This window comes from Phyllostomus discolor, chromosome 5, assembly GCF_004126475.2.
Source record: "Phyllostomus discolor isolate MPI-MPIP mPhyDis1 chromosome 5, mPhyDis1.pri.v3, whole genome shotgun sequence".
NCBI classification, from domain to species: Eukaryota; Metazoa; Chordata; class Mammalia; order Chiroptera; family Phyllostomidae; genus Phyllostomus; species Phyllostomus discolor.
The window spans coordinates 96961280-96973811 of NC_040907.2; the positions used below are offsets into that span (position 1 = coordinate 96961280).

General features: G+C 33.5%; 1 protein-coding gene across 8 annotated transcripts in view; it reads left to right on the forward strand.

Moving 5' to 3' along the window:
- Positions 1–12532, forward strand: part of EXOC2 (exocyst complex component 2) — a 262089-nt gene that overhangs the window by 140473 nt on the left and 109084 nt on the right. For all 8 annotated transcript variants that reach the window (XM_028511621.2, XM_036026609.1, XM_028511622.2 and 5 more), the window contains 2 exons: positions 5073–5198; positions 11626–11750. In XM_028511621.2, the coding sequence (XP_028367422.1) occupies positions 5073–5198; positions 11626–11750 (251 nt within the window). The remainder of the gene's footprint in view (positions 1–5072; positions 5199–11625; positions 11751–12532) is intronic.

A 12532-nucleotide genomic window follows, 5' to 3' on the forward strand; every position in this document is an offset into this window, starting at 1 on the left:
TCTACACTGCAGCTTTTATTCTTTTAGTGAAGTGACTAGAATTGTTTTATTAGTATGGTGAAGAAAATAATTTCTGTAACTTCTGAAAACAGATACTCTGTTTTTGTCATAATAAAACAAAATTTCTGTTCTGCTCATATAGTATTATATCCCTAAATGATCTTTAATAATTTTTTTGTTTTTGATCTTTTAAATTATTCCTGTATATTGTTAATTAGAAAAAGAATTCCTTTTGATATTGCTGGTAGCATGTTATAGAAGTTTTATTTAACTAGAGAATCAAAGTATTATTCTTGATTGTCAGTAATTAAGAAACTCAGTCTCTTTTTTTTGAAATTTTAAGTGTTTGAATGAGGTTTTCTTCCAAGATGCTTTTTTCAAGCATCTATAAGTAAGACATACATCTTTTCTTTGATATATTGGTAAAATTGTAACTCAAACACTAGTCCGTGAAATTTAAAGGTAGAGCTATACCTGAAGAATATTCTGCTCTAGAATTTCGTTTGTTATTTTTTCTACAAATTCTATTGTGATGGTTTCTCACACTATTTATTTATATTTGTGATTTGTGTCTAGAGTAGTCTTTATCCTGTATTTGCTCTTCTCAGATACCTTTGGGATTATTGACAAGTAATTGTTATCTTAAAAGCACTAATTTATCTGAGTATATTTATTGGTTACTCTGCTTAGTGCCTTTACAATACTTAAGCTGTAGGGTTCATAAGAAAAAACAGGAAATTCTGATGAAGTTTTTATTGTCACTTTTTTCTTTACCTTTAATATTTTGTTGATGTGCTCTTCTTTTAAGGATTAATTTTCCCATGTGCCCTTTATGTTGAGGCATACTTTTTATACATTTAGATGACACCACTAGTCAGTATCTTAAATTATAGCAATAATGAGCAGAATAAGCATACTTTCCATTTTGTTCTCAGTGGTGATTTAAAGTTTTAGGCTTAAACTTCATATAGTAGAATCAGAATTTTACAGCTAAAAAAGACTGTAAAAATTCCATAGTTTCAAGGCCTTATTTTTACAGGTGATAAAGCATAGGCCTATTATGAGTCCATAAGCTCGCTGCCAAACCCTATACCAATTGCATAGCTATGAGAATTATGGGTAGAATTAAACCCTGACCTAGTTTCAAATATAAGGAACAATTGTTAGTATTAGCACAAATGAGGGCAGGAAGGTTATAACCCTATTTGATAAAAGGCTTTTAAAAAATTTCCATCTAGAAAAAATCATAGGAACAGTTATTTCTAGAGAAAAGTTCCTGTTTAAAAAAATGACCTCGTATAACATATTAATGCAGCACTAAGTTTGTGAAAGACAAAATCAAATGCAATTTTACAAATACTTTAGTTTCTGTCACTTTCAAAGTGTCCCATTGCAAGCTAACATTCTAGTGAAAAAACTGACGTGTGTATACAGTTGAACACTGTCCTCAGCTGGATATTAAGGGGCAGATAATTTAAGTTTTCAGGAAAAATATACTAAGTAATATCGTTTTCACTTGCATATGATCTGCACATAAATCAGCATGATATTATGAAACTATAATTATTCTGCTAACCACATGTTTTGGTATAATATATATATTTCTCTTAAACATATCAGGAGCTGTTCCTATCATATTGTGAGGTTAAATAAACAAGAGAAAATAAATTGATCTCTTGTAAGATATTTTAGAACTTTTTGCTGATTTTGTTACAGAAATTGTTTTTTTCCATCTTCTTTTTATTCTTTTTAGTAATGCTTTGTTATCATCGAAAGAACTTCATACTTGTAATTCTTTTATGGAATAGAAGTATCAAGTCATGCAATTTAAGTTTAAATGAAATCTCAGAATCCTCAAGTTTTCTTTTAAATATACTTGATAGCAAATAATTTCTGACAACTGAGATTTAAAATCTTTTCATTAATTTTCTCTTCAAAGGATACTCCTATTAATTTCCTGTAAAATAACTCATTTTAAGAATTTTTTTTTTGGACAGAAAATGGTGCAAAATGGTAGGGAGAAAAATGAATTTCTGAGCTGATGCCCACTGTTTAGTTTGCGAGGCTTGTGCATTTGTGTGCAGTGCTGAAGCGCTATCTTCTGGTCACTCTGCAAAAATACCTCTTGCAGATGTGATCCAGGTGCTGGTTACTCCTGAGGGTGGGTATGCTGTTCTAGCTTCCTGCTGCTGTGACAGATGTGCTGGTAATTTGACATTACTAATTAAGAAATTAGTTCATGTTAAACTTTCTTTACCTGATATTATAGAGAATTATGCTATGGTTTCTAAAGGAAGAAAATCATATTCTTAATAAAGGAAAAGGTATATCAAACTTTAGCATTAGCAGTTTCAGAATTTGAGTTACTTAAATTAAACTACATAAATACCTTAAATTTAAACAGTTTAAATTTAAGTTGTAAACATCAGTTATACAGAAAAACTTTTCCTGAGAATTTACTTAAACAATGATAATTGTATTTTTTTAAGAAAAAGAGTTGTATCTTTTTTTTAAATTTTATTTATTTAATTTTAGAGAGAAGGAAAGGTAGGGAGAAAGAGAGGGAGAGAAACAGCAGTGTGTGGTTGCTTCTTGCTTGTCCCCTACTGGGGACCTGGTCTGCAACCCAGTCATGTGCCCTGACTGGGAATCGAACTGGCGTCCCTTTGGTTTGCAGTCTGGCACTTGATCCACTGAGCTACACCAGCCAGGGTGATAATTATATATTTTTTTGGTAAGGAATGGTATACAGTGTACTTTTAGTAAACTAGGAAGTCTTTTTCCTTTGTAGTCAAAAATTTATTGTCCTGAAACCTTCCAGAATAACATGTAACATTTTAAATTAAAGAATTCTCTTCTTGCACGTTTTTATATACACTTTTATGTTTAATGTGATACTAAGTTCAAGCCCCTTTATAGTTCAAAATGTTTCAGAAAACTGATGTTTTTAATATTAATTTCCTCAATTCTACAATTAATAGCACTGCCGACTATATAAACTCTAAAGAAAATGTCCTAAATCGTTAAAGTTTCTACACATGACTACTTCTTTAATATAGAAATATTCAGTTATAAAAAAGTATTTTTTCATTTCTTATATTTTCTTACTGAGTTATGATTATTTTGTTTTCTTAAAATTAAATTATACAAATCTTATCTTAAATGTTTTCCAAAGTAGAAATGTGTGTAAATTAAAATGTTAGCACAGTAGTTGCAATATAGTTAAGTCTTCAATAAAATTCTATTCCACTAAAAAATGAATCTGTTCAAATGACTTAATTTCTATTTCTAGAAAATGTACCTGGTTTTACAGAAATCTGTAAGGATACAAGGAGATATCTCACATTGTATCATGTTAAATGGCTTATGCTAGGAGGAGTCCATGAAACAGGCTCTCCATAGCACTTTTTACTGTATTTTATTTATTATTTTCTTTTCTACTTTCACCAGCAGGATGTAAACACCTTGAGAGCAGGGCCTTATCTTTTGTTCATCACCTTATCCCCAGGGTCTCTATAGTTCCTGGCATATAGGAGGTGTTCAGTAAATAATTGTTTAGTGTTATGGAATAGCTGTCATTATCAGTAACATAAAATTATTATTTTATAATTGTGTTTTATCTGTTACGCCTGAAAACAAATCTATAAGCTTTTAATATTCTGTTAACTTAAAAAACAAGGAATAGATTTGTTTAATTAAATAATTTAGTATATGCCACTCAGTATATATAGAGGGAGCTATTTGTAGAATGTCCAATGACTATGGACAGAAACATAATATTTAATCCTTATCCCTAAAAAGATAGTGTTCTGACTTGGAAATAGGCAGTACTTTATGCAGCAGCTATAATTCTAGTTGCATTTTTAAGGATGAGAGTTTAAGTGGATGGAGAGGAATAATGAGTTTAAGGCCTTTCAGGTACAGAGGATAGAAAATAAGGTAGGAAATATAAGGTGTATTTTTATAGGGAGAATATTTAAGTGTCGTATGCATGGTAAATACTCTATAAATGTTTATTGAATTCAGATTGTCCTGAAGATCTTTGAAGATGCTCAGCTAAAGAACTCAGGGTGGGGAATTATAGACACCTCTACAGACTGAAAGGCAAATTTTACTACTTAAAATTAATGTCTTACTAACTCCTTTAGCAACATGGGATTCCACTTCTTTTTTTTTTAATTTTAATTGTTGTTGCAGTACAATTTTCTATGGATTCCATTTCTAATAGCTCTCGGTAGTCATTTTAGAAAAAATGTTTCCGTGTTCTTAGGATAATTTCCATTGGAATTCTGGGCTTATTTTGGAGTATTTCTGAAGAGAGAATTGGTGGGGGAGGTGAGTTAGGGGGTAGAAGGATTGAGCAAAAAGGAAAAAGGACTCATGGACATGGAAAACGTTGTTATTGCTGGGGGAAGAGGGTATAAGGGGACTAAATGGTAACGGAAAAATATAAGGAAGACTAGATTTTTTAAAAAAGCAATATTTCAGTGATATTAACCCAGGACATAAAGAGAATTTCTTAATAATAGTGACATGTTAGGCCTCTGGAATATTAACAACATTGAGGTGAAAAGGATCCAAATTAGTTTGTTTGGCTTGAAATAGGGAATGAAATCCCATATTCCAGAGAAAGAAAGAAATGGGATTGGGGGGTTTAAGTTTTAAGGAGGAAGACAAAGATTTGTGCTGTAAATCTTCATTAAAAGAATCAGACCTCTATGACTTCCTTTCCAAGTTCTAAGTAGTTTTTCAAAAACTGATTTCTCATACTCATTTTTATGTTTCTGGAATACCCCTCCCCAGTTTTGCTGAATATTCATTCTAAAATGATATATAAGTTTCAGTCCATGATTTGTTACATCTCTGTATTAAGCCAAAGTAATGGATTGAATCCTCCAAATTCATCATGATGTTTAAAAGCTGTTTAGAGGAAATATTTTTTATTTTACTTAGTAAATCCTTTATTTAAAAGAATAGAAAAGTTGAGCAAGAAATAACTCAAAGAGACAATGCTTTAAATCAACTAAATATGAATATGTAGAACCTATAGGAATATAACCTCTCTTTCCCAGGTACTCCAGGCCTGCACAGTCCCGTGGTGGATCCGGATAATGATGTACCTCCCTCAATGTTGGGCCATCTTAGTCAGACAGCATCACTGAAGAGGGGCAGCAGCTTCCAGTCTGGTCGAACTGACAGTAAGTCTGTCCCTCTACCTCAACTTCTCTTTTAAATTTGTACTTGTGTAATTTTAAACATTTTTCACTTGGATGTTTTCTTAATTAGTTGTTATTACTGCTGAATATTACCAACCATCATCTCTTCTACTTATTAAGAAACTTCCCAGTAATTAAATTTAAATAATTAAAATGCATTTTACATTGTACATTAAATACAATGCCATTTGATTTCTTAATAAGTCATTGGCCACAGGTCAGTATTTATTCAACATATTTAGTTAAAGCCTAGTTTATTTTTTTCTGTGGTTTAATTTTAAAAAATATGCCACAGAAAAAATTACGTGAGAGCTTTTTCAGGATGAATTTTGCAACAAAAGTAATTTCTGTACTCAGTACAGAGAAAGATATCTTTTCAGTGAATTATTAAATTTTGTTTGGAAAGAAGGATTTATTAATCATAAATTAATTGCTAGCCTTCATGAGATAAAGCATCTCAAATGATAATTATGTTACATTTAACTTTCTAATGTTGATATTTACCTATTGTGTATATGAGTTATAAAATGTATTGATTATAATTCATTCGTGTGCCAATTAGACACTCTTAGTCACTGGTATTTCTAACTGCAACAACAAAAATAAGAAATACAAATAAAGTAATACAAGTATTTATGTTAAATTCAAATACCTCTAAAGTCTATTTGGAAATATTTCCTGTTATTCTTGAAAGTATTGAAGTAGGAAATTTTTTAAGGTTTATAAGGTTTATAATTTTTTAAGGTTTATTAAAAAACCTTAAAAATATGAATGTCCATTATAAGAACTTTTTAAAATTAGATGATTCATTTGTCCTAAATGAAAAACTTCCATAACTGTTGATTTTCCTTCTTCATGTCCTGTGCACATTCTCCACCCAGCTCACCAAACAATGGGAGAACAGAACTGTTTACTTGTGCCTGCTGTGCTACAGTGTTGCCCTCTCAGCATATACACCCAGGGCCTGACCCTACAGTGCAGCCCACCAAAGTTTTTAAAAAATACTTCCTTTCTTTAATCAGTAGAATAATGTCAGGTCTAAACTCTTTCCACCTCTTGGCTTCCCTGTTGTTATGTAATTTACAACCATCAGTTGACATGCTGACAGGCTTAAATAAATTAAAAATTATACTTGAGGCTGACTATAATGAATTATATCACCTTGAACAGTTCAGATTTATACTGCCTAGATTTTATCTAGCTCCTTGTATCTGTTTTATCAAGTTATGGAAATTTTCATCAAATTTGAAAAATTTTTGGCCATAATTTTCTCAAATATTGTTCTGTTCTGCTTCCTTTTCTGTGACTCCAGTTATGTGTGTGTTATACCAGTAAACTACACCATAGGTCACTCAGGCTCTGTCCCCTGCTCCCCATCTGTATTTCATTATGTTCTGATTGCAACGCTTTCAACTTACCTTCTTTTCAGCAAAGTCTGACCTAAAATTTTCACATACTGTATTTTCATCTCTATCTTCCTTTTCATTATTTTCATGTTTTCCTTTAAATATTTGAACATTGCCCACTATTGGTTAATTCTGTATCTCTGTTATTTCTAGATCTATAACAAATGACTAATTTTTCTCCTAGTTTCTGGTTATGGTTCACATTTCTCTGCCTTTGGCATGGCTAATTGTTTCATTTTTTGTTGTTCCCAGACACTGTGAATATAGTGTTGAGTCTCTGGGTTTTGCTGCCTTGATTTAAAAAGTGCAGGACATGGTTTTATCAGTTATTTACAGTAAGTTTGATCCATTCAAGGCTCGTTAAGTTTGCTAGAGTAAGTCTAGAGTTGCCTTTATTCTAGGGATATTTCAGTCATCCTGTTGAGGCATAATCTCTTGGGTCTGCACTAAATGACCCAGGTAATTGATGAGGACTATTCCTTCAGACTGTTAAGAGCTAGAAAGTCTCCCTGCCCCTTGTGATCTCTGGGAATCTTGACCTTACACCATATATGCATGACCTAGTACTTAGTAAAGACTTAGGACTTAGCCCTGGCTGGCATAGCTCAGTGGATTGAGCATGGGCTGCGAACCAAAGTGTCGCAGGTTCGATTCCCACTCAGGGTACATGCCTGGGTTGCAGACCACAACCCCCAGCAACCGTACATTGATATCTCTCTCTCTTTCTTCGCCCCCCGCTGTTCCCTCTCTAAAAATAAAATAAATAAAATCTTAAAAAAAAAAGACTCAGGAATCTTACGTAGATTTTTCTAGTTTGTTTTCTATGTAGCTCCTCCTTGCTTTACAGAATTCTTCCCTGTATTTGCTAGTTGCCTTCACCTCCTTGAAATTCATCCTTCCATCTCAGAAAGGGCACTGAGCTTTGTTTAGTTTCTACCTCCCTTTACCTCTGTTGTCTAGAAATTGTCTGCAGGCAAAAGCCAGGGCAAATGTGGACTCACCACGTTTCCCTGTCCTTTTGTTCAGTGCCTCAAAACAGTTGTTTATGTTTTTCTTCCAGTTTTCTAATTGTGTATAATAGGAGGTTAAACCCAATTCTCATTACTCCAACATGGCTAGAGGTGGAAGTAAAATAATTCAAGTTTATTTTCACTAATATTATTACTTGAAATTGGAACATTATGAAGAATTGCTGATAATAAAACATAGGTATGAATAAAGCTGAAGAAACTTGTTCTTGACTCTGCAATCAAAGCAAAATTCATAAGCCTATATACTTTAATTTCTATCAGAAAAAATTTGGGCATTCCTGCCATATCCCCTTAGTTCTTTTCATCAGACTTAGGAAATAACTCTTGAAGTTTCTCTGCCAGTGATATAACGTGTGCGAATTAAATTAGTACATGTTGAATTCATTCAGGAAAGAAAACCCCAAATCATTTTTCAATTGTAATTATCAGAATTTGAATGAAGTAGACTTAGAAGGAAATTGAGAGGTGGGCAGGAGGATTCTCATTACATTCATAAATACATAGATATAAAGAATCTGCTAATAATAAATAGATCAAATAAAACACAAGACTAAGAATTGTTCTCTGTCAGTGGGCAGGAGGCTGCAGGAATCCATCTGTTTTCCAAGAATCTTAATGATTAAATGCCAATGCATTAAGTAATTGAAGATCTTCCAGCTCAGTATGATTTTCTGGCAATACCATTTAGTAGCTATATTAATACTCCAGACAAAATAATTTTACCTATTAATTTACCAAGAAAGATTCAGCTGAAGGAATGTTTTTGGAAGCTTCTTGGAATTGGTTTGTTATGTTTTTACTGAAAATTGTCTAAATACTTTTATCATAAAACCATTTCAAGTAGAATTCTTACTAGTTGATGGATTTAATGAGAATTGCTAAGTTTACTTTCTGTTCATTTATTCTATGGCTTTTAAAAAGAGTTTTTCTTTTAAATTGGTGAAAAGGCAGTGTTTCCTGTTTTTCTTTGGGGTACAGGCATTTTCTATGACAGACTCATCTTCGAGACCACACCTCTGTGTATGTTAAATATATATGTATATGTAGAATACACAAATGTGTAGTAAGCCAGGCCAGACTACACAAATAGCTTGTCTAACTTCATAGCCAGCGGGGATTTGGATTCAGATTATATTGTTTTCACTTTAATTTAAAACAAACCCTGCAAAGAGTGTATGAGGTAAGGATGCCATATTAGTTTCTCACAATAGGGTTACAGCTGAATGGAGGAGCTTATATCTTTTGAAACATTAATTCTGGGGAATAAGCCATCTAAGAGTCTACTTGCTACTATATGAGGCAGGTCTTTTGATGCTTTTTCAGTTTTTAGATTTTCCTGTTCTATGTTTACCTTATCATTGGCCCAAGACACATCAACAATGGCCTGTGCTATGTAGTGTACTACCTGCCATTTCGAAGGTAGTTAGTGTTTGTCTGTTTCAGCTCTGTGTTTAGATGAAATATACCTCTCATCTCACTAGACTCATATCATATTACTATTAGGACTCCTTTCATTGGCTGTCCATTTAATTGTAGGCTCTCTGAAGGCAGAGACCTGCCCTGTTCAGTATTTGTGCTGAGCATCATTAGACAGTTCTTGGAGAGCAGCCACAGAATTAGCACATAGTGGACATTCAGTAAACATTGACTGGATGAACAAGTACAAGTTTAAAATATGCTCCTAAGTAATGAACCATGCCTTCCTTATATAGGACAACCGAATTTAAAGCTTCTCACAACTCATAATATAGCCAAAGGACTAACGTGCTCAATAAATAAAGAGGTTCTACAGGCCACAAAAAAGGAAGTCTGAATGGCTCTTAAGCATTTGAGTAGGTACTCAACCTCAGTCATAATAAAAGCTAAAAAAGCATTGTAACACTATAATGTGATACTAGTTAGGCAAAAACTGCTAGTGTTGTTTTGGGTTTTATGTGTTCTGTTTGTTCATTGCTGAGGTTATAAGGAAGCTATAACTTCCATGTGTTGTTTGTGAGTATGTAAATAATCCCTTAAAGATCAGTTTAATAATACCTATTAAAACTACAACTTTATGTACTCTTGGACCTAACAATTCCTCTTCTGCACTTATATAGATAGTCCCCCGCTTAATGATGGATCGATTTAATGATATTTCAGCTTTACTATGGTATCAGTGCAATACACATTCAGGAGAAACTGTACTTCTGATTTTGAATTTTCATTTTTTTTTCCTGGGCTAGCAGTATGCAATCTGACACTGTCTTATGATGCTGGCAGCATGGTGAGCCACAGTTCTCAGTCAGCCAGGCAGTCAGTCATTGGGTAAACAGTCGACACTCTGAGTCTATAGTGTATTGTGTTGCCAGCAATTTTTGGATGTTGGCTCTGAACACGGTTAAGGTAGGTGAGGCTAAGCTAACATTTGCTAGGTTAGATGTATTTAGTGCCTTTTCGACTTACGATATTTTCAACTTACAATGGGCTAATTGGGATGTAGCCCATTGTAAGTTGAGGAGCATTTGTACTTGCTACATATCAGCATCAGTACACATGCTGATATGTAGCTTATTGGTTGAAGCATTAATGTTAACTGGAAAAGATTAAAAACAGTCCTATCCATTAGAAGGAGGCTTACTAATTATGAAACACTATGTAATTGGTGAGGGAGAAAAATAGGAAGCATTTATGTATGAGTATGGAAGAACTCTAGGACTCATTGTTAAATGATGAAAAGCTATGTCAAAAGAGTGTTTTAGTATGCTTTTATTTGTGTAAAAGAACATTTGAGTGGGGGCAAAATACATATTTCTTTTTGCCTTTGTGTATAAAAGACATTTCTGAAAGAATCACAAGAAACTATTAACAGTGGCTTTTTATGGTTGGAGTTGTGAACTGTACAATGGGGGATGAGAGTGAGTGGTAGTTCTCTTTTCTAACTATATATTATATTCTTAGAAAATTATTAAATATTTTAAAATAAATAAAATCCACCTCCCCCCCCCCCCCCCCCGGAATAACAACGATAATATTACACCACAAGTTTTTTTGCCTGGAGGTTTTTTTAAAGGAAACTGGTAGTTAATGGAGAAATTAATGGAAGTTCCCTTTTTTGACTTGCTTTGAAGTCGACCCCAGAAGGGCTCCTCATGAGTGCTATGCATTTGGACAGTGAAGAAGCAAGCCTCTGCCTGCCCATGTTAGAGGCTCTGAAGCAGAACGACAGGGCCAGGAAGCAGGGCATGGCAGGGAGAGAAGCAGGAAGAGAGTGTGATTAAGAAAGGTAGAAGAGATGGGAAAGTGATTCACACTCAGTGAATTACTATGTTTGTTTTTATTCCCACGGATTTATTCTTCCTCTAAGAATCCTATAAGATCTTGTTTCCCACTTACTACAATAACTACATTAAATTACATGTAACCCCAGAGGCTTCGATATTATTTTTTTTTCATAAATTTCTTTGTTATGGGAGGAGTTTATTACATGATTGTGCTTGAATATGTTCCTTTGTGATAGCTTGACTTTTTACTGAATTTTCACTACATAAGAATGTATAATGGCATTTCTAATAAGTTGATATTAGTTACAAATTTAAATATTGTCTAGAGGCCAATATTTATTGCCTTAGCTGTTTGAAGGCATGACTTTTTAAAGAGATATATAGGATCCCGAAGACAACAAGGTTGAAAAGCCAAAGGATCCTACTCTATGAAGTCTTCCCTGCTCCTGCTTCTGTGCCCTTCTGGTCTGACATCCCCTCCCTTGCCTTTCATAACCCGTGGGAAAGCTGGGGCCTCTGGTGAGAGTGTGTTCTGCACAGGCAGGCACTGTGAGTGCAATATGAAGAACGGAATAGTGGGCTTTCAGTATATTAAAACTCTGCAGCCAAAGTGGAACACATTTTTGGTTGGGGGAGTGGCAATATGTTTAAATAGATTTTTATTCCTGATTCAAAAGTATACTCAAAGTATTTTATTCTTTACCTCCCTTAGCATGGAGATACAAATGTCCCCACCGGGTAGCATTTGTTGAAAAATTGACCAAGCTTGTTTTAAGTCAGCTGCCTAACTTCTGGAAACTTTGGATTTCATATGTTAATGGAAGCCTTTTCAGTGAGGTATGTATCCTAATATGACTATAGATGTAGTTAAGTAATTGTGAATTTTTAGTCTTAAAGATTCTAAAGTGGCTTTTTTAAAACCTTAAAGGCCCAGCACCTATAACTATTGTCCAATATTTAAAAATTACTTAAAAGCACTGTAAAGCCCTAACATTTAATAGCTCTATGATTTTGAACAAGTTAATTGTTCTGGGATTCAGTTTCCTCAACTGTAAAAGGAAAATGTTAAGTGCATCTGTTTCAAAGGGTGATTGTGAGGATTAAATGAGATAGTCAATTAAAGAAAATTCAAAATATTTTCAAGGATTCTGAATTAAGTGCCAGTCAGGTCAAATTATGTGTGAAATTACTGTGTACTATGAATAAATGATAAAATAAGGATAAAATGCTTGCAGCTTGTACACAGATTTGAAGTAATTCATATAATTTTGGAATTCCTAGTTTGAAAGAATTAAAGATTCTTTTATTTAGTTCTTATATGATCATTCTACAGAAGTTATTATAAGCCTTTATATTTTTACAGATCACACATTTACTTAGTATCTTAATCATAACATAATTGGTGTCATAGAAGTTATGATCATAAAGTAATGACTCTGACTTATTCTGTATTCCACCTGGAACTTAGATTCATCATTCTGTTGTCCCATTTCAAGTTCTCCATGAAAGGCCCCTAGGTCCTGGCATATATACTGTAGTACCCTTTGCTTCCACTTGTAACTTGGAGAAGGCAGCTCAGGTTTCAAGTCTCCAAAGAGAACTCTTTATAGCCCTGAGAG